At 45.7% G+C, this 19,597-nt stretch overlaps 1 protein-coding gene across 4 annotated transcripts in view; it reads left to right on the top strand.

Annotated features, from left to right (window-relative positions):
* Positions 1-19,597, top strand: part of SPEG (striated muscle enriched protein kinase) — an 81,105-nt gene that overhangs the window by 43,074 nt on the left and 18,434 nt on the right. For all 4 annotated transcript variants that reach the window (XM_027873802.1, XM_027873806.1, XM_027873803.1 and 1 more), the window contains 17 exons: positions 2,758-2,916; positions 3,488-3,677; positions 3,906-4,129; positions 7,350-7,469; positions 9,694-9,798; positions 10,646-10,852; positions 12,682-12,805; positions 12,983-13,158; positions 14,704-14,816; positions 15,144-15,312; positions 15,847-15,943; positions 16,535-16,735; positions 16,963-17,020; positions 18,102-18,179; positions 18,326-18,504; positions 18,664-18,690; positions 18,995-19,147. In XM_027873802.1, the coding sequence (XP_027729603.1) occupies positions 2,758-2,916; positions 3,488-3,677; positions 3,906-4,129; positions 7,350-7,469; positions 9,694-9,798; positions 10,646-10,852; positions 12,682-12,805; positions 12,983-13,158; positions 14,704-14,816; positions 15,144-15,312; positions 15,847-15,943; positions 16,535-16,735; positions 16,963-17,020; positions 18,102-18,179; positions 18,326-18,504; positions 18,664-18,690; positions 18,995-19,147 (2,380 nt within the window). The remainder of the gene's footprint in view (positions 1-2,757; positions 2,917-3,487; positions 3,678-3,905; positions 4,130-7,349; positions 7,470-9,693; positions 9,799-10,645; positions 10,853-12,681; positions 12,806-12,982; positions 13,159-14,703; positions 14,817-15,143; positions 15,313-15,846; positions 15,944-16,534; positions 16,736-16,962; positions 17,021-18,101; positions 18,180-18,325; positions 18,505-18,663; positions 18,691-18,994; positions 19,148-19,597) is intronic.

Raw genomic sequence — 19,597 nt, 5'->3', positions numbered from 1 at the left:
TGTTCTTCTGGAAGCCGCATTGCACACCCAGATGAGTGTGATTTGAGAAGAGAGGTCACTAACAACCTGGAGAATGGGGTGGAGCCTCAGGGAGAAGATAGCACTTGAGCTAAGCCTGGAAGGACGCTGAGAGTTCTAAGAAGTAGAATAGAAGAGAAGTGAATTTCAAGCACAGAGGCTGGAGAGGTTTTCCAATTTGGGGGCACAGCAAGCAGGCTGCTTTGGCAGAAAGACAGACTACAAAGGAGAATAAGCTAGAAAAACAGACTGGAGATCTGAGTTTTGCATTGAAAAAAAATTAAAAACAGTTAGCGGTACATGGAATAGAATGGTGGATTTGGAGCTAGAAAGACCTGAGTTCCAATCCTGCCTCAGACACTTACTGGCTAGGTGACCCTGGGCAAGTCACTTAATTCCCACTCAGCTTCAGTTTCTCCTTCTGTAAAATGGAGATAGTAATAGCACCTACCTCCTCTGGTTGTTGTGAGGTTCCAATGAAATAACATGCAAAGTGCTTTGAAAACCTAAAAGTACTGTGTGAGAAGCCACCACTAAAAAGCCAGAAAGTGAAGAGCTTTGATCGCTAAGCTGAGGGGTTTGAAGTTTACCCTAGAGGCAAAAGGGAGCCATAGAAAGTTTTTGAGCAGGAGAGTGACATATGAGACCAATGCTTTAGGAAGGTTGTTTTGACAGCGTTGTGGAGGATAGATTGGAAAGGGGAGAAGCTAAAGGCAGGGAGTCTAATGAAGTGACTATTGCAATAGTCGAGGTGGGAGGTGGGAAGGACGTGAGTTGGGGTGCTGTCCAGATGGAAGGAGAGAGGGAGAGGGATGTTGTGAAGGTAGGACTGATGAGTAATTCAATATGGTAGGAGTAGGGTGCTAAGAGAAAGGGAAGAGTCAAGTTTTGAAAACAGGTGACTGAGGGCAGATTTAGCTGGGGGGGAAACACTGAGTTCTATTCTGGATATGTTAAGCTTAAGTTTCCTGTGAGACGTCCAAGTGGGTGATGCAGGAGTGTTGTCCAATAGAGATTAGGATGGGTAAATTTGGGAATCATCTGCGTAAAGATGGTCATTGAACCTATGGAAGCTACTGGGGCCACCAAGAAAGTGAAGGTATAGAAAGAAGAGATCCGTGGAGGATGCCCATGTTTGAGGGAAAGACCAATGGGTAGTGTGATTCAGCAAAGGATACTGAGGAGTAGTCAGACAGACGGATGGAAAGCCAGAAGAGGCCAGTGTCACAAAAACAAGGGAGTAGGGGACAGTATACAAGAGAAGGGATTGATTGACAATGTCAGTGAGGGCAATAAAAATAGTAATAACCAGCATTTGTATAGTTCTTTAAAGTTTTCAAAGCACTTTACTTATGTTTTCTCATTTGACCCTCACAACAACACTGTGAGGTAGGTGCTGTTGTTATCTCCATTTTACAGATGAGGAAACTGAGGCAGGCAGAAGTTATGTGACTTTTCCAGGGTCACTCGGCTAGTAGTGTCTGAGGCAGGATATTAACTCAGGTCTTCCTGACTCCAAGTCCCACATTCTATCCACTGTATCATCCAGCTGCCTGCAAAAAGGAGGAGGTATGAGGAAAAGGCTATTGGATTTAGCAATTAAGAGATCCTTAGTAACCTTGGAATGAGTATTTCCAGTTGAATATTGGATTTGAAAACCAGATTACATATGGCTGAGAAGTACATGGGAGGTGAAGAAGTAGATGCAATAAATATAAATGGTCTTTTTTACTAGAGGTTTGGGTGTGGAAAGAAGAGATATGGGATGTTAGCTTGAGGGGATGGCAGGGTAAAGTGAAGGCTTTTAATGATGAGGGACACCTGACCATGTTTGTTGGCAGTGTGATGAAGAGACAAGGAGAGATAGAGTATGAGAGAGAGACAAATAGACAGAGAGAGAGACACACACAGAGATAGAGAGATGGAGAGAGAGAGAGAATGATTGATGGAACAACCTCCTGGAGGAGGCAGGAAGGGATTGGACCAAGAGCGAAAGTAGAGGGATTGACCTTGGGAAGGGAGAAAATGAGGGACAATGTCGAGTTTTTGAAGTGCAGAGTAGGAGGGAAAGGGCAGTTCATGATGGGTGGCCTTGATTTTCTCAGTGAAGTTGAAGGCATGATTCTCTGCTGAGAGGAAGGATGGAGGGAATAGTGGAGGGGAGAAGAGAAGAGAAGGTTTGAAATAGCCTTCTTGGGGAGTTGGAGAGAGTCTGACGTGCAGCAGTGAGCAAGGAGCCTGGGGCGTACTAGATAACTTAACAATTTTGTCAATTGATTTTTTCTTGGTTGAATTGACTTCCTAAGGTCTTGGGCTGAACCAGGCTCTGCTGAAGCCATTCTCAGAGTGGTGAGCAACCTGTCCCTATTCTTTTCCTATAATGTCCTGGTACTCTTACTTGGTAAATGTCCTGATGCCCCTGTTTCAGAGGACTCCTCTTCCAGAGACAGTTAGGTGGTACAGTGGATAGAGTGCTGGGCCTGGAGTCAGGAAGACCTGAGTTCAAATCCAATTTCAGATATTAGCTGTGTGACCCTGGGCAAGTCATTTAATTTCTGTCTGCCTCAGTTTCCTCAACTGTAAAATGAGTAATAGCACCTACCTCCCAGGGTTTTTTGAGGATCAAATGAGTTAATATTTGTAAAGCACATAGCATAGTTCCTGGTGCATAGTAGGGACTTAATAAATCCTTGTTCTTTCCTCCTCATCTCTTCACCTCCCTTCCACCCCCAAAACCAGATGAACTGACCTGCAGTGCCCGACTGACTGTTCGGCCCTCACTGGCACCATTGTTCACAAGGATGTTGGAGGATGTGGAAGTGTTGGAGGGCCGTGGAGCTCGGTTTGACTGCAAGATCAGTGGCTTGCCACCCCCCACCATCACCTGGACTCATTTTGGTAACGGTGCTTTAGTAAGATTCTTTTGGCAGCTGGGTGGGGGATGGACTAGAGAATGATGTCATCGCTCAAAAAACTTCTGTGGCTCTCTAGTCTAGCTCCAACCTACTTTTCCAGCCTTATTTCATGTATTGACCCCTCTCCCCATGTTTTTCTTCCTTCCCCAACCTGACTGAGACTAGAACCTAACTTTGAAGCTCTTTAGCCTTTAGTCTCCAGGGGTGATAGTGTGTGTGTGTATGTGTGTGTGTGTGTGTGTGTGTGTGTGTGTGTGTTTGTCTGGTGGGGTGAGGGAAGAGCATCTTCCCAGACTGCCCTTCATCCCCCATTCCAGGCCTATTGCCCTCTTGTTTCACCTGGTTTCTTCCCCTCTTTGATAATTCCTGGGCACTTTTTCCACTGCCATCACTACTCTGCCTGCCTCCTTACTGTGCTCTCTACACGCTTCCACTTCTGACCCCTCCTTCTTTGCCTTCGGTTCCCTCGGCTCTCCCTCTCCCCTCCTCCTCCTCCCTTCCCCCTTCCTCCTTCAGTTTCCTCATCTCCTCATTTCACCCCTTCTGCTCCTCAGGCAACCCTGTGGAGGAGAATGAGAATGTGAAACTGCGGCATGAAGGGGGCCTTCATTCCCTGCTCATAGCCCACGTGGGCAGTGAGGATGAAGGTCTGTATGAAGTCAATGCCACCAACATTCATGGACAGGCCAACTGCTCTGCCCAGCTCTACGTGGAAGAGCCTCGCTCATCCACCTCAGGTCCCAGGTATTTCCTGGGGCCCCCAGGGTAGGGTAGGGATGGGGTCTGGGGGTACTACCCACCTCCCACAACTATCTGCTTTAGCGGACTGCTCCCCCAAGGTGGGGAAGACTGGTTGGGACAGGGAGAGAAGCTAGTTCTTAGGAGCCTGTGTGTGAGGGGCGGTAGTCTTCCACTCTGGTGGGCAAGGTGAGGTCCTTCGGTTTCCTTGAGCAATTGCACCATTGGTTATAGCTCCAAGTTGGAGAAGATGCCTTCGATCCCTGAGGAGCCTGAGCAGGGAGAGCTGGAGCGGCTGTCTATGCCCGATTTCCTCAGGCCGCTGATGGACCTGGAGGTGGGACTGGCCAAGGAGGCAGTGCTGGAGTGCCAGGTGGCTGGACTGCCCTACCCCACCATCAGTTGGTTCCACAGTGGCCAGCGCATCCAGAGTTCGGATGATCGTCGAATGACGCAGTGTAGGTGTCTGGTGTCCAGCTGAGGAGGACTGAAACCCCTTGGGTGGGGGTGGGAAGTGGAAGGGGAGCAGATGAAGGAGGGGTGGGTGTCACCTAGGGCCCTGGTTACCTGGGCCCATCTTTCTTCTCTGACAACTTCTGTAAGCCCTCTCCTTGTCCTGTCTGCCCACTTCAGCCAGACCCTTTGCCTGGCCAGGGTCAAAGACCCAACGGGGCTGAGGGCAAAGGATCTTAGACAACCAGAGAGCACGAATAATGAGGATGGGCCCCCATGGTCTACCTTCACAGCTACATGCTGCCTTTCTCTTCCAGCTGTTCCACAACCCTACCATCTACTCTTCTCATGCCACCTCATCTCTCATACTGCCACCTTGTACCACCATAGACAGGGCACAACACACTCCTTTCCCTCGTGTGACTGCTGAGCAGCATACATGCCCCCTGACCTTGTCTATGATTCTGGGCCTGAATTTCTCTCTCTGTGCTTAGCTTTAGATTTTTAGGAGAGGCAAGGGGCTCATAGGGAAGAGAAACTTTCTAGTAGGGGCAGCTCACAACTGCAGTATCTCCCTCTTCCCTCTGTAAATTGTGCAGTTTTAAAGTTAGGTAAATTCGGTGGTCATAGATAAAGCCGTGGCAGGATGGTTATCAAGGGAAAAAAGGAATGTTGGGATTGGTGATCTTGACCTTTGAGACTAATTCAAGGAAGTCATGGGATTTCAACCTGGAAAGGATCTTAGGGAATGTCTAAGGTGGCATCTAGGTGGCATAATGGATAGAGCATGGGAATAGTATCAGGGACATAAGTTCAAATCCTTTTTTTTTAGCCTTTCTTTTTTTTAAAAATGTAAATAGTATTTTTCCCCCAATTACATGTAAAGATAATTTTCAAAATTCATTTTTATAAGATTTTGAATTCCAAATTTTTTCCCTTCCTCCCTCCCCAAGACAGCAAGCAATCTGATATGTTATACATAAGCAATCATGTTAAACATATTTCCACATTGGTCATGTTACTTCACCACTTTCTGCCTCAGTTTCTTCATCTATAAAATGGGGATAATAATAGCACCTACCTCTTGGGTTGTTGTAAGGATTAAAGGAGATAACATTTTTAAAGTGTTCTGAAAATCTTAAAGTGTGTTATAAATGCTCGCTATTAGGACTATTATTATTGTTATCAGCAGCTAGTCAAGCATCCATGGTTCATAAATGAGGAAGCTAAGGCTTAGAGACAGAAATTAACTTGCCTAAAATCATCCAGGTTATAAATAACAGTGCCAAGATTTGAACCCAGATCCTCTGACTCCAAGACTAGCATTCTTTCTGGGGCCATGTTGATGTGCATTCTCCTGCAGCATATCCCTTGGTAGCATTGTTAGAGACAAAGTCCTCCCCCTCAACAAACATTGGGCATCTGCTATGTATAGGGCATTAACCTCCATTTAGGGAAGGTAGAGCTATTTAAGACATACTGCCTATCCCCTGTAGGTTTCCAGTCTAATTGGGGAGATAAGACATGTACCTATGAAAAGTGAACTAACAACACAAGGCAATATAATACAGTGTATTTGAAGTGGACAGATTGCCAAGCCTGGAGTCAGGAAGACCTAAGACCAGCCTCAGACACTAGCTGTGTGACCCTGGGCAAGTCACTTAACCCCATTTGCCTGAGTTTCCTCATCTGTAAAAAATGAACCAGAAAAGGAAACGGCAAACCACTCCAGTATCTTTACCAAGAAAACCCCAAATAGGATCATGAAGAGTCAGACACGACTGAAAACAACTGACTAAACATAGCAGAGATCATGAGAGGAAAGATCACTGAGTGCTAGGGGCAGTGAGAGAAGACTTCATTAAGGAAGTAGACTGGGCCTTAAAGGAAGAAGAGAATATCGATGCATGGAGGAAGGGGTTTCCCCTAAGGTAGGGGTAATGACATGAGCATGATGCCAATGCAGAGTTAAGAATGTTTTCAGAGAACAAGTACAGTGGACAGTTGGAGGGGCTCAGTGGGCTTCTGCAGGGACATGGTAGGAACTTATTCTGGAGCAGCAGGGAGTTGCTCAGTTGTAGGGGCCTTTGTGGGCCAGGCCTGGAGTCTGGATTTTGTCCTGTAGGCATCTGAGAGTCATTAGAAGTTTCTGAGCCCATGAGTTGTGTGTGCAGAGTTGTGTAATCTTTATAAAAGTTGTCATATTTACCTGGTAGTAACGTGTGGGTTGGATCAGAGGGGAGAAAGACTGAGCAGAGGGAAGAGCTAGTGTGGTGCACTAGGGATAGCACTACACTTGGGTGCTATCTGAGGTGCTAGCTGTGGGCTCTTGGGTAAGCCCTTTCAGCCCTCTGGGGCTCAGTTTTCTCATCTGTAAAATGAGAGGGTTGGATAAGATCATCTCTAAGGTCCTTTCAGCTATGACATTTTGAAATTCTTTAATTCTAGACTATTTTGGTTCAGATGTGAGAGACTATGGGTTTGAACTAGGGTCATGGTTATGATGAAAATATAAAGGAAAAGGTGTGAGAGGCATTTTGGAAGAAGAATCAAAGAGATTTAGTGATTTACTGCTGTAGGGGGAGAGAGAGGGGGAAGAATCAAGGATGATTCCAAGCCTGGTGCCAGGGAGATTGGAGGTACTACTAATAGAAATAGAGAAATTGGAGAGGGTGGGACTAGGTTTGTTTTTTTTTTTGTTGGGGGGGAGGGTGGAGCATGGTAGAGAGACAATCATTCTAGTTTTAGGGATATTTAATTTGAAGTGAAGGGGTATCCAAGATTCTCAACAGAAATTTGAGACTGAAGGCTAGGAGATAACCTGTGTGACCTTGGGGACATTGGGCAAAGCACTTCTTCCTGAACCTCATGTGTAAAATGAGGTAATTTGATCAGATGATCTTTAAGGTCCCTTCCAGTTACAAATCATGAGCCTTAAAAATCAAAGCTAGAAATATAGACTTGGGAATCCATCTCGAGCTGGATAGACCAGGGTTCTGACCCAAGATAACCGTTCTTCTGCTCTCTCCATCCTTCCTCTTTGTCTTTGTTGGGTGCCGGCAAAAGGATGTGGCTGATGCCAGTGAGCACATAACCCTTGTCTGTGGGGTTTCCCCAAGTCTGACTACGTTTCAGGGTCTCAATTGAGCTATGGGAATCCCAGCCTTTGTAGAGTTTCCCTAGCTCTCACCTTGTGTTTGTCTTTGTACTCCTTTCCCTCCCCAGACAGGGATGTACATCGACTGGTGTTCCCAATGGTGGGGCCACAACATGCTGGTGTCTACAAGAGCGTCATCGCTAACAAGTTGGGCAAGGCTGCCTGTTACGCCCACCTCTATGTCACAGGTGAGGACCTCCTTCCTGACCACTATCTTCTGATGGTCCCTTCCCAGCCTTAGATCTGAGAATCCCTAGGTCAGAAAGAGCTGCCCCTTGGGGGCAATTGGACATTTGTCTAAAAGCTTCCTGTGGCATTCCTTTTATTTTTAGAAGGAGTGGGGGTTGAGGAGAAGAACTTTAATGGCAATTTCCATCCCAGAATCAAATAATCAATAGCAGGTGCTTATGCACCTCACATAGTGTTCTGTCTGGTGGCCTAGTATGTATGGCTTGCCCTGAACTAGACAAAGATTCTTTTTTTTTTCTTTTTCTTTTAAATAGTATTTTATTTTTTTTCCAATTACTTGCATTTTTAACATTCATTTTTACATAAAATTTTGAGTTCCAAAATTTCTCCCTCCCTTCTGCTACCCCTCTTCCCTAAGATGGTAAGCAACTTGATATAGGTTATATATGTGCAATCATGTAAAACATATTTCCATATTAGTCATTTTGTGAAAGAAGAAACAGAGCAAAAGTAAAAAAAAAACACACAAAAAATAAAGTGAAAAGCATATGCTTTGATCTGCATTCAGAATCCATCAGTTCTTTCTCTGGGTGTGGATAGCATTTTCCATCATGAGTGTTTTGAAATTGTCTTGGATTATTGTATTGTTGAGAAGAGCTAAGTCAATCATAGTTGATCATCTCACAATGTTGCTGATACTGTGTACAATGTTCTTCTGGTTCTGCTCACCTCACTTTGTACCAGTTCATGTAATAGACAGGGATTCTTGACCTTTATTTGTGTCATGGACCTCTTTGGCAAGCTGATGAAAGTTATGGACTTCTCATCAGAATAATGGTTTTTTTGTAAAAATTCATAATAGAAAGAAATGCAAAATTTTAGTTAGAGGCTATTGAAAATAAAGATGTATTTTTTTCTATCCAAGTTCATGGATCCTCTGAAATCTATCCACAGACTGCTTGGGGGGGGGTAGGGCATGGACTCTAAGTTAAGATATCTTGGTCTAGAGTTAGAAAACTTGGGTTCAAATCTTGGCCCTAGGGACCACATGCAACCCACAACACTCCTAAGTGTGGCCCAAACCAGATTAAAATGTAATTGGGAAATATTTAACAAAATAAATAAAAATGTAGAAAAACATAGGTAATATTACTTCTTTCATTTTTTTCCTTTTTTTGAATAATATTTTATTTTCCCCCAATTACATGTAAAAACAATTTTTAACATTTATTGTTTAAAATTTTTGAGTTCTAAATTCTCTCCTTTCCTCCCTCCCCTGCCCCTTCCCTGAGGCACTAAGCCATGTGATATAAGTTATACGTGTGCAATCATGCAAAACATATAATATCATATTTAAAAACTAAGTCCATGTACAGCCTGCAGGGATCCTTGTGCACGGTTTAGTGGTTTTCTATTTGAGCACCTCTCTAAGACCAAGTTGCCAAGAAGGGGCCAACCTGTATTTGTAGAGAGAGTTCCCTAGATTCGCTCTGGTCAGAGGACCAGTTTAGCTCAGTTTGGAGATGCTCATCACCAAGTTGGTGACAGAAAGTAGTCAGGACTTGGGGGAAATGATGCAGAGTGAAATGAACAGGGCCAGAAGAATAATTTCTATAATAGCAATAACATTGAACAGACAAACTACTTTGAAAGACTTCAGAGCTCTGATCAATGCGTCACCAGCCATGAAGTCAGAGCACCAATGATGAAGCATGTTATCCACCTCCTAACACAGAGGTGACAGACTCAGGGTGCAGAATGAGACATACATTTTGGGGCATGGCCAATGTGGGAATTTGTGCATGTTTGTTCCAAAGGTTTTCTTTTTTTTTCTCTTCTCTATGAGGGTGGGGCGTAGGAGGGAGAAAAATAGATTTTTTTTTGTTAATTAAAAACAATTAAATTTAGAAATTTGAAAAAGAAGTCAGACTACAGGAAGTTGGATGATAAAAGTTTTTAGCTACAGAAATTCACAAAGATTGTCTATTAAGGCAGGATGATTAATGATGATGATGATGATGATGGTGGTGGTGGTGGTGGTGGTAGTAGTAGTATGGTGATAACTGATGTATCTATGCCTGAAATTTACTCAATGGTACTTGGATAGCTCTTGTGACTCTGGCATTCCTTCCAGGGAGACATGGGGTCACTCCCACCTCACTGGAATTGAGATATGGGGTCTACTCCCACCTCACTGGAATTGCTTTTTGTCATGGCTTTCAGATTTAGTGCCTGGTCCTCCTGATGGGCCCCCACAGGTGGTGACTGTGACTGGGAGAATGGTTATGCTCAAATGGAACCCTCCCAGAAGTGTCGACATGGCCATTGGTAAGTCAGGGCTGTAGAGGGAAACCAGGAATCCAGGTGGGCATGTTTTGCCGTAGGGGAGCATAGAGGTTTAAGGAGGGCCACAGGTGTTGAGTTAAGCTTGCTAAATGGAGAGAAACAGAGAGGAGAAAGGCTGCTGGAAAGGAGAGCAGGTTTGGGTGGGTGAGATTGCAGCCCTTTTTCCATTCCCTAGTCCCCTCCTTTCCCTCCCCACATCAGCTATGAGTCGTCACTGGGAGTTAAAGCTTAAGAAACAGATATTTCACTACATTCAGCTGTGTCTGCTAAACTACTGATCTGGCCCTTGGGCTGGGGATGCAGAATATATGGGTCTCTATCCTGGGACTGTTTGGGGCTATGCTCCTACTCTGTGCCTCAGTTTTTCTTCTTAGACAGGCATTCTTGGCTGTGCTCACATGATGCAACATGAAGTAATAGAAGCAAAACTGGATTTGAAATCAGAAGACCTGGGTTCAAATCTTGGCTCAATATTTACTAGTTGTGTGGCCCTAGGCAAATCATTTAACCCCTCTGGACCTTCGTTTTCTTATTTGTAAAATGAGGGGCTTGGTTTAGATAACATTTAAGGTCCCTTCCAGCTCTAAAACTACGACATTGTGATCCTATGACGTACTATATTTCCTTCTACTCTGTGTGTCCAGTAACTGGGACCCCGACCTACCACCTCTCTTCCCCTTATTCTCCAAGTCTGGTATAGCAGGAGTCCCTCTTTTCCCCAGGAAAGCAACAGGGAAGAAAAGCCTTGTCTAAGAGTTTTGGGGACTAGAGTGGGGGCAGGAAAACCTTTCTACAAAGAAGTGTCTGCTACCTGCTTTCCTTCCATCAGATCCAGACACTCTGACTTACACAGTTCAACACCAAGTGGTAGGTTCAGGCCAATGGACGGCTCTGGCCACGGGCCTCCGGGAGCCAAGCTGGGCAGCCATGGGGCTGCGCAAGGGGGCACAACACATCTTCCGAGTCCTCAGCACCACAGTCAAGAGCAGCAGTAAGCCTTCCCCAGCTTCTGAACCCGTGCAGCTCTTGGAACGGGGTAGGTGGCCTACTAGATGGTGGTTTTGGGATGCTCTTGATCCCTGGTGAATGGGGACAGGGTAGGAGTGGTGGTTAGAACCTGCTATGGATGGTGTTGAGTGACGGGGGAAAAGCGGTCCTAGATGGGGATTGAAAGAAAACCCGATATGGTAAGACAGTGCTGGGCAAGGGATTATGATAAACCGGGAATCCAGGGAAGAAAAGAGATAAATTTTCCTAGCCCTACCACAGACCAAGCATTAGAACCTCCAGCTTCTAAGCTTCTGTGATGCCTTATATGATTTCTACTTGACAGCATCCTACTCATCTTACTGTGTCCTGTGTTTCCTGCTGCCCCAGCACCTGCCTAGGCCTGCAGGCTACTCTTGGTTCTCCTAGATTCTCTTGGCCTAAGGGTAGAAATAACCCATTTCCTTCCTCTTAGTTCTTCTGAGCATATCTGTGCGTATGCCTGTCAGGTATTGCCTATGGGTGTTGTAAACCGCCAAGTATTTCCCTGGTGGAAGTCAATGGAACTATGACTCAGTCAAAGTAGGTAGAGCTTTGCAGATATGGCCACTGGGAGGACTAGCCCCAGAAATTCATGACAGGAGACCCAGGAGGGGTTCTAGCCTTAAAAGGCAAAATTTAGTCTTTCACAGAAAAAGCTTTACTAGAATTCAAGGGAGCAAAGGTTAAATACAACGTTGGTATGATATAGAATTGTAGAGCTATTGAACTTGGGAATCTCATCCTAAATCAGGGGTTCCTAACCTGGGGTCCCTGAACTTTAACAAAAAGCTTTTGGTAATTATATTTCAATAGAATTGATTTTCTTTGTAATCTTATGTATTTTGTTTTATACATTTAAAAGTGTAATTCTAAAAAAAATTAAATTAAAATAAAAAAAAAACTATGATTTTGAGAATAGGCTTTGCCAGACTGTTGAAAGGGTCCATGACCCAGAACAAGTTAAGAACCCTTTTCCTACAGTACAACAGAAGTACTCAGAAGCTGAGCCTCAACTTTACCTTCTGGTTTTGTAACCTTGAGCAAGACCCTGACCTTCTCTGACCCTTAATTTCCCTATCTATAAAATAGACCTAATACTTGTATTACCTAAGGCAATTGGACGGAAAGTGCTTTATAACCTATGAAGTGCCATATAAATGGGAGTTATTATTAATAATAAGATAGCCCTAATCTTGCTGTAAAGGTTGGCACAAGCTTCGCGGCTGACTAGCTACCGCCTTCCTTTACCTACCCCCTCCTATCCAGCTTTCCTGTGATGCCACCATTTTGCCATAGGAAAAAATCTCATTATCTTGAGTCTCTAATCCAGCTCCAGTCTCAGGTTCCTTCTGCCTCTCAGGGTTAGCCCTGCTCCTGGGTCTCCTCTTATCAATTTCCAGGGCTAGTCCTCCCAGTGGCCATATCTGCAAAGCTCTACCTACTTTGGCTGAGTTCCATTGCCTTCCACCAGGGAAATACTTAGCAGTTTACAACACCCACAGGCAATACCGGAAAGACATATGCACATACAATTTGTACCAACAAGTGAAGAGTCTTTCTTTAGAAGGGTGTCACCTTATAGACTGGGTTGAAGGGGTAGTATCAGACCCAGTGTGGGAAGCAGAGAGATAGAGTACCAGAAAGGGGATTAGAGGACCTCAGTTCAGGTCCCATCCCTGCCTCTGTGCTCCTCAGGCATTGAATCAGATGAGTTCTCAGGTCCCTTCCAGCTCTTAGCTTTCTGTGTTTCTATGATGGATTCTTCTCTCCTACTTCTATAGCTCTGGGTAGACTCATGTGTTTCCCCCCCTCCTCACTCCATCTATTCTGTTCTAGGCCCAGTTCTAGAAGAAGCCCCTGTTGTGCTGGACAAGCCAGATGTGGTGTATGTGGTAGAGGGGCAGCCGGTCAGTGTCACTGTCACCTTCAACCACGTGGAAGCCCAAGTCATCTGGAGGAGGTGCTTTTAACTACTGGCTCTGCTCCTCCTTACTCAGGGCATTCTCACCTCAGCCCTCTACCGTGTCTTAGCCCCAAGCAGTGGTCTCAACCCTACCCAATCTGTGCTCCGTCTATGCTATAATGCTCGCAGCCCTCATTGAGGGTGATCATTTCTCTCCTCTCTATCCCCTTCCAGCTGTCGAGGGGCACTGTTGGAGGCACGTGCAGGAATGTATGAGCTGAGCCAACCAGATGATGACCAGTATTGTCTGCGCATTTGCCATGTTAATCGACGAGATGTGGGGCCCCTCAGCTGTACAGCACGAAACCGGCATGGCACCCAGGCTTGCTCCATCACCCTGGAACTCGCAGGTGGGCCTGGGGTCCAGGGCTCATGCCAATACTTATTTGAGCCACAGCTGCCTTTTTTAAAAGGGATTTTGCCAGCATTTAAGGGAAAGAAGTTGATTCAACTCTCAACAAACCAAATAAAAGAAACTTTCAAAGCACCACCTTACAGCACACAGAAATCTTATCCTCATATCTCCCCGATCAGGCTGGCACAAGCTGCCCAGCTAATCAGCACCAAGCACTCACAGTTAGTTTGTGTTTGTTTCCACTCAGATTCCACATCTCTGCATATCTTCTATCCAGCTGTGCCCAAGACCAACCTCTGACTTCTTCTATTCAAAACTGGGGCTCCTTCTGATCCCTCCTACTGGTTTCTGGGGTCAGTGCTTCGAGCCACTAATGAGTCTGTCGCATTTGCAAGGCTCTAGCCAGACTGGTTCAATTTAGGCCAATTAGGTCCAACAGATATCTATTTATATGAAGTGCCCACTACATATGGAGCCCTGTGCTAGACTTTGGGGGGATTAAACTTGAGAGTGCTTGTCCTCTTAGAACTCAGAAGGAGGACGTGATAAACATTGGCAAATAGAACACAAAATAATCCACAAAAAGTGCATTGTACAATAAAGGGTACAATACAACATGTTGGGTGCGCCTTTAAGGAAAAAGGTCATGGCTGACTGGGGTAGGGGACAGGGCGCAGGGAAGGCTTCCTGGAGGAAGTGGAATTTGATTTGGATCATAAGGCAATTCGACAGGTGAAGTATTCCAGGCATAAAGAACCATGTGAGAAAAAGCATGGAATTAATAAAGCGCCAGGGTATCCATATCTATATATAAATATATCCACACCTAATTGTAGCCTGGGATGGGGAGAGGGAAGGGGGGAGGACAAAGGAAAAAAAGAACAAAGTGAAAAGTGTACAGCACAGAACAAAAGAAACCTACAAGGAAGCAAAGAAAAGACGGGTAGCTTTTAACGCAACGTGCAGTGTTTAATATATAGGCTTTCTTGAAATGGAAATTTATTGCTATATATTTTTAATCCTCTCTCATGTTCTGCTGTGCACATGACATGGTTTTTTCTTTTCTTATTTTATATTTAAGTTTTACCATTTAAATTTATGTTTATAATATATATATGTAAATATATAATCTATGAATATATTATGATATAGTATCTAAATATATAAATTTATAATGTTTTTTCTTTTGTATTATGTATTTAAGTTCTAGTATTCAAGTCTAAAATTAAAAAAAGATTAAAAAAATAAAGCACAGGGTAGGTTTGGGGGCTAAGCAAAGTCCAATTTAGTGGGGCATGGGGTGTGCACAGCAGAATTAAGTGAGCTAAAGCTGGAGAAGTAAGATGGCACCAGATTGTAGAGGGCCTTGAGTGCCAATTTTTATAGGTGATAGGGAGCCACCAAACAGTTTCAAGCTGAGGAGTGCCATGACCCCCTTAGAGGGGTTGAAATACCCTATATACTGCAACAAATAGGTACAATTTCCAGCAAGGAAGAGTCACTCCTTCAGACCCTCTACTCCAACTCCTTTGTGTTTCAGAGGCGCCTCGGTTTGAGTCCATCATGGAAGATGTGGAGGTTGGATCTGGAGAGACGGCTCGTTTTGCCGTTGTGGTAGAAGGGAAGCCGCTGCCAGACATTATGTGGTACAAGGTGAGTGCGGAATGAAGGGAATGGATAGCCCCAGATGCGGGGTTGGTTCTAAGGGAGGACTGAGGGAAGAAAGATTGTGTTCAGAGAATAGAAGCAATCCTGAGAGGGTCCCAGGGGGATTATGTAGAGCGTGAATTTCCTTATTCTGAGAAGATGCTACAAGAGATGAGCCCTCTGAATGGAGCAAGCATTCTGAAGGGGGGAATGTCGACCTTGGGAGGAAATTGAAATCCCTGTGGGGAATCAGGAATGTAGGGGGCACAGGGGAGATGTGGGGGCTTGGGTGTGATTGGGGCCAGGGTGTGGAGGTGATCTCCTGCTCTACAGGAGGAGGCCCTGTTGGAGGAGAGCAGCCACGTGAGCTTTGTGTACGAGGAGAGTGAGTGCTCCTTGGTCGTGCTGAGCACGGGACCCCAAGATGGCGGCGTCTATACCTGCACAGCTCGCAACCTTGCAGGGGAGGTATCTTGCAAGGCTGAGCTTGCCATTCGAACAGGTGACTGGGCTGGTAGGGTTCTTGCATTTGGGTTAGGGTGGAGGCGATACCTACTACCCCTTTTCCCCTAGGGACCCTGCCTTTCACACCTCCCTTTTCCCAGGGTCCACAAAGAAATCCCTGTGGCCCAACACTCCCTGTGCCCAGTTCCTCTGTTCATAGGATCACAGATTTAGAGCTAGAAGAGATCTTAGAGGCTATCAATTTTTTTTATAGATAAGGAAACTGAGGCTAAGAGAGGTTAAGTGATTTGTACAGTGTCACATAAAATTAATAATTATTATCTAAGGCACTATTTTAACTTAGGTCTTCCCGACTCCAAATCTAGGACTCTATCTTAGCCATTCTTTTCTGGACCCCAGTGTCCTAATCCCTAGCTACTGCCCCCAAAACATTTAGCCCTTTCTCCTTACCCAATCTGCCACTTCCTGGCCCACTTTCAACTTCCTGGCCCTTGCTCCTTTTCTCTATCTTCATTCCATCCCTGCTTTCTACCCTTTAGCCTTCCATCCATCTGCCTTGTCTTTCTTCCAGCTCAGACATCCATGGAGATTGAAGGAGGAGGGGGAGATGAAGATCTTCGGGGACGGAGGCTTAGTGACTTTTATGATATCCATCAGGAGATCGGCAGGTAGGGCAGTGGATACCACTCCTGACATCCGGGTCTCTCTGAGAGGCTGAATGTCTAGGGCAGGGGTGGGGAACCTGCAGCCTCGAGGCCACAGGTGGCCCTCTAGGACCTCAAGTGCGGCCCTTTGACTGAATTCAAACTTCACAGAACAAATCCCCTTAATAAACGGATTTGCTCTGTAAAACTTGGACTCAGTCAAAAGGCCACACCAAATTCTTCCTATTGTTTCTAATTCTTACTTATAACATTGCTAATGTGAAAATATGTTTAATAGGAATGTATATGTATAGCCTATATCAGATTGTGCGCCATCTTGGGGAGGGTGGTGGGGAGGGAGGGGGAGAAAAATTTTAAACTCAAAAGCATATGGAAGTGATTGTTGATAAATCAAAATAAATTAATTAAAAATAAATTAAAAAAAAAAAGGCCACACCAAAGGACCTAGAAGGCCACACGAGGCCACAGTTCCCCACCCCTGGTCTAGTAGTTTTGGTTTGGGGGATGAGGGTAAAAGGAAGAAGGGGAGAGTACAGAGGTCCCGGAGCTGGGGAACAAACCCTAACCCCTCCCCGTGGCCTACCTGTGTCTCAGAGGTGCCTTCTCCTACCTTCGTCGGGTGGTGGAGCGGAGTTCTGGCCTCGAGTTTGCTGCCAAGTTCATCCCGAGCCAGGCCAAACCAAAGGCATCTGCACGGCGGGAGGCCGGGCTACTGGCCAGGCTCCAGCATGACTGTGTCATCTACTTCCATGAAGCCTTTGAGAGGCGACGGGGACTTGTTATTGTCACTGAACTGTACCCAGGGGACGGGCTGTGGGGAGACATGGTCACTGTCTAACGCTGAGCTGTTCTTAGAGGAGAGGGTGTGAAGGGGGCTGGCGGGAAGCACACATTGTCACAGGGGAGGGAGGGGCATTTTGGGGAGACCTACTATGACTGGCCTTCCCCAGTGAGGTTGGGGGGAGCCCAGGGGGCTGATGAGGGTCGATCCAGGCCCTTTTTCTCCTTGACTCTGGATTCAGCTGCACAGAAGAGCTTCTAGAAAGAATGGCCAGGAAACCAACCGTGTGTGAGTCTGAGGTGAGGGCAGGGGGTGGGTGGAGTTGGGTGTGGGGCTGTCTTCTTCCTGTCTAAACCTCTGCAACGGCTAAGCTGGCTAGGACCAGACTCTGGGGAGATGGCTCTGTCCATGGTGGTGCTGGTGGAGGTGGGTGGGGCAGGACAGAGAGAAGTGCCCTCTACAGGAACATAGACACCACCCCGAGGAACCCCTTTGGTCCAGTTAAGCCCTGGTGCATTGGAAACAGCTCCAGCCTTTGCAAACATTACTATCTAGTAATTAGTTTTTTTAATTAGTAATTTTTTGGGGAGGTTTTTTTTGGGGGGGGGTGTTAGGCAATGGGGTTAAGTGACTTGCCCAGGGTCACACAGCTAATGTTATGTAAATTAGTAATTTCTAAATGGAAACAACTTGACCAAAAATCCATAGCAGAATTTTAAGTCCTTTAAAACAGATGGATACACTTGACACTTACTAGCTGTGTGACCCTGGGCAAGTCACTTAACCCCAATTGCCTAAAAATAAAAAAAATAAAAATAAAAATTTTAAAAAAATTTAAAAAGGTGTTAAAACAGATGGATACCAACCCCCCCCCCCAATTCATTCTCTACAGAGCTCAGTTTCCCTCATCCAGGGTCTCAAAGGTCTCTCCTCTTTTCCCCTCTTTTCCCCATTGAAATTTACCCCAGAATCTATTCTTAGTATCAGATGATAATTACCAAAGGTATCCCATGTCAACAATTTCTGTTGCTTTTCAGCTCCTTTTTAAACAATTTCCCCCATCATTAGAATGTAAGCTCCCTAAGGTCAAGGACTGTCTTTTTTTTTTTTCTGCTTGTGTTTGTATGCCCTGTGCTTAACCCAGTAGCTGGCACACAGTAGGCACTAAATAAATGCTTATTAACTGATTAACTGTTCTTCTTCAATGCCCTTCTTCCCCACACCTGCCTTCCATCTCCCAGGCTCATTCTTATATCACAGCTGAGCCCTAATTAGCTTATGCAAGCTTGTTTTTTTCTACTCTGGATCCATTCTACCTGGATAACAGTTCTGGGTATGCCCCACTTCCCCTGTGGGCTCTGGGCCCCACTGTCTCTCCAGATCCGGGCCTATGTGAGGCAGGTGTTGGAGGGGCTTGCTTACCTTCACCAGAGCCGGGTGCTGCACCTGGATATCAAGGTGAGAAGAGGGCAAAGGGGAAGGGAGGCTGGCAGTTGATTGAGCAGATGGGGAGCCAAACAACAGTGGTCTGACCCTAAGAGAGCCCAGGTTGACCAGGGCACCTACAAAGAACCATCTCATCCTCTCCTGTCTGTCCCCTGTAGCCGGAGAACCTGCTGGTGTGGGATAGGGCCGGGGGCATGGAGCAAGTGCGAATCTGTGACTTCGGCAATGCCCAGGAGCTGACCCCAGAGGAGCCCCAGTACTGCCAATATGGCACCCCTGAATTTGTGGGGCCAGAGATTGTCAACCAGACCCCTGTGTCCAGAGTCACTGATGTCTGGTAATTATGGGGCAGGAGGGAGAATGGGGTTAGGTTACTGTGTGCCAGGTGCTGAGGATACCAAAGAAGACAACAAGAACTATAATAAGTCATTTGGGAAGGAGGGATATGGTCTACACTGGGGTCCCTGCTGATGACACCTTCCTTTCTTTTCCACAGGCCTGTGGGTGTTGTTGCATTCCTCTGGTAAAGACCTCTCTGATGGCTGAGCCCCTTCAGGGCTTTCTTTTCTCTCCACCTAATGTGGGGAGGGGAGGGGAGATGGGATGGGTTGAGAAGGAGATGTTAAGGCTTTGATCCCTATTTAGCTCAAATCTAGGTCTTCATGGCTACTTGGGCCCTGCCCTTTGCCTATAACCCTGACAACTGCCTTCTTCCCCAATTTGTGTCCTCCGAGCCCTCACCTCCCTCTACTTCTGCCCCTGGAATCCTCCTGCATTCCTCCCCTTCCCAGCCCTGTTAACAGCCTTCTCCCGCCCAACCTCTGCAGTCTGACTGGGATCTCGCCCTTTGTTGGGGAGAATGACCGGACGACATTGATGAACATCCACAACTACAACGTGGCCTTTGAGGAAACAACGTTCCTCAGCCTGAGCAGAGAGGCCCGGGGCTTCCTCATTCGAGTTCTGGTTCGAGATCGGCTGTGAGTCCCAGGATGCCCCTTGGGAGCCCTCTTTGCCTTTCATCTATCCCACCAAACCGTCCTGGTGGCCTTCGTCCCCACACTGCCCCTTCCCAATCCCGAACTTGTTACTTTGATATTTTGGTAACTATATTTCAACACGACTGGACTCCTTGGGAATCCTATGCATTTCATTTTATGCATTTAAAAACATTGCTCTGAGAAGGGGCTCTCAGGCTTCCCCAGACTGCCAGGGGGTCCATGATACAAAACAGATTAAAAACCCTGCTTTAATCGCTTTATGATAATAGCTAACACTTATATCAAGCGCTAGAAAGTTTGCAAAGCACACACTCTCTCTCTCATATGTATATATTATATATAATATAAAATATATAAAATATATGTATTATATATATGTATGTGTGTGTGTGTGTGTGTGTATATATATATATATATATATATATATAT

This window comes from Vombatus ursinus, unplaced genomic scaffold (genome assembly GCF_900497805.2).
Source record: "Vombatus ursinus unplaced genomic scaffold, bare-nosed wombat genome assembly UNPS02014802.1, whole genome shotgun sequence".
NCBI lineage: Eukaryota > Metazoa > Chordata > Mammalia > Diprotodontia > Vombatidae > Vombatus > Vombatus ursinus.
Note: the sequence above shows the minus strand (reverse complement) of the source record. Positions and strands in the feature narration are given on the sequence as shown.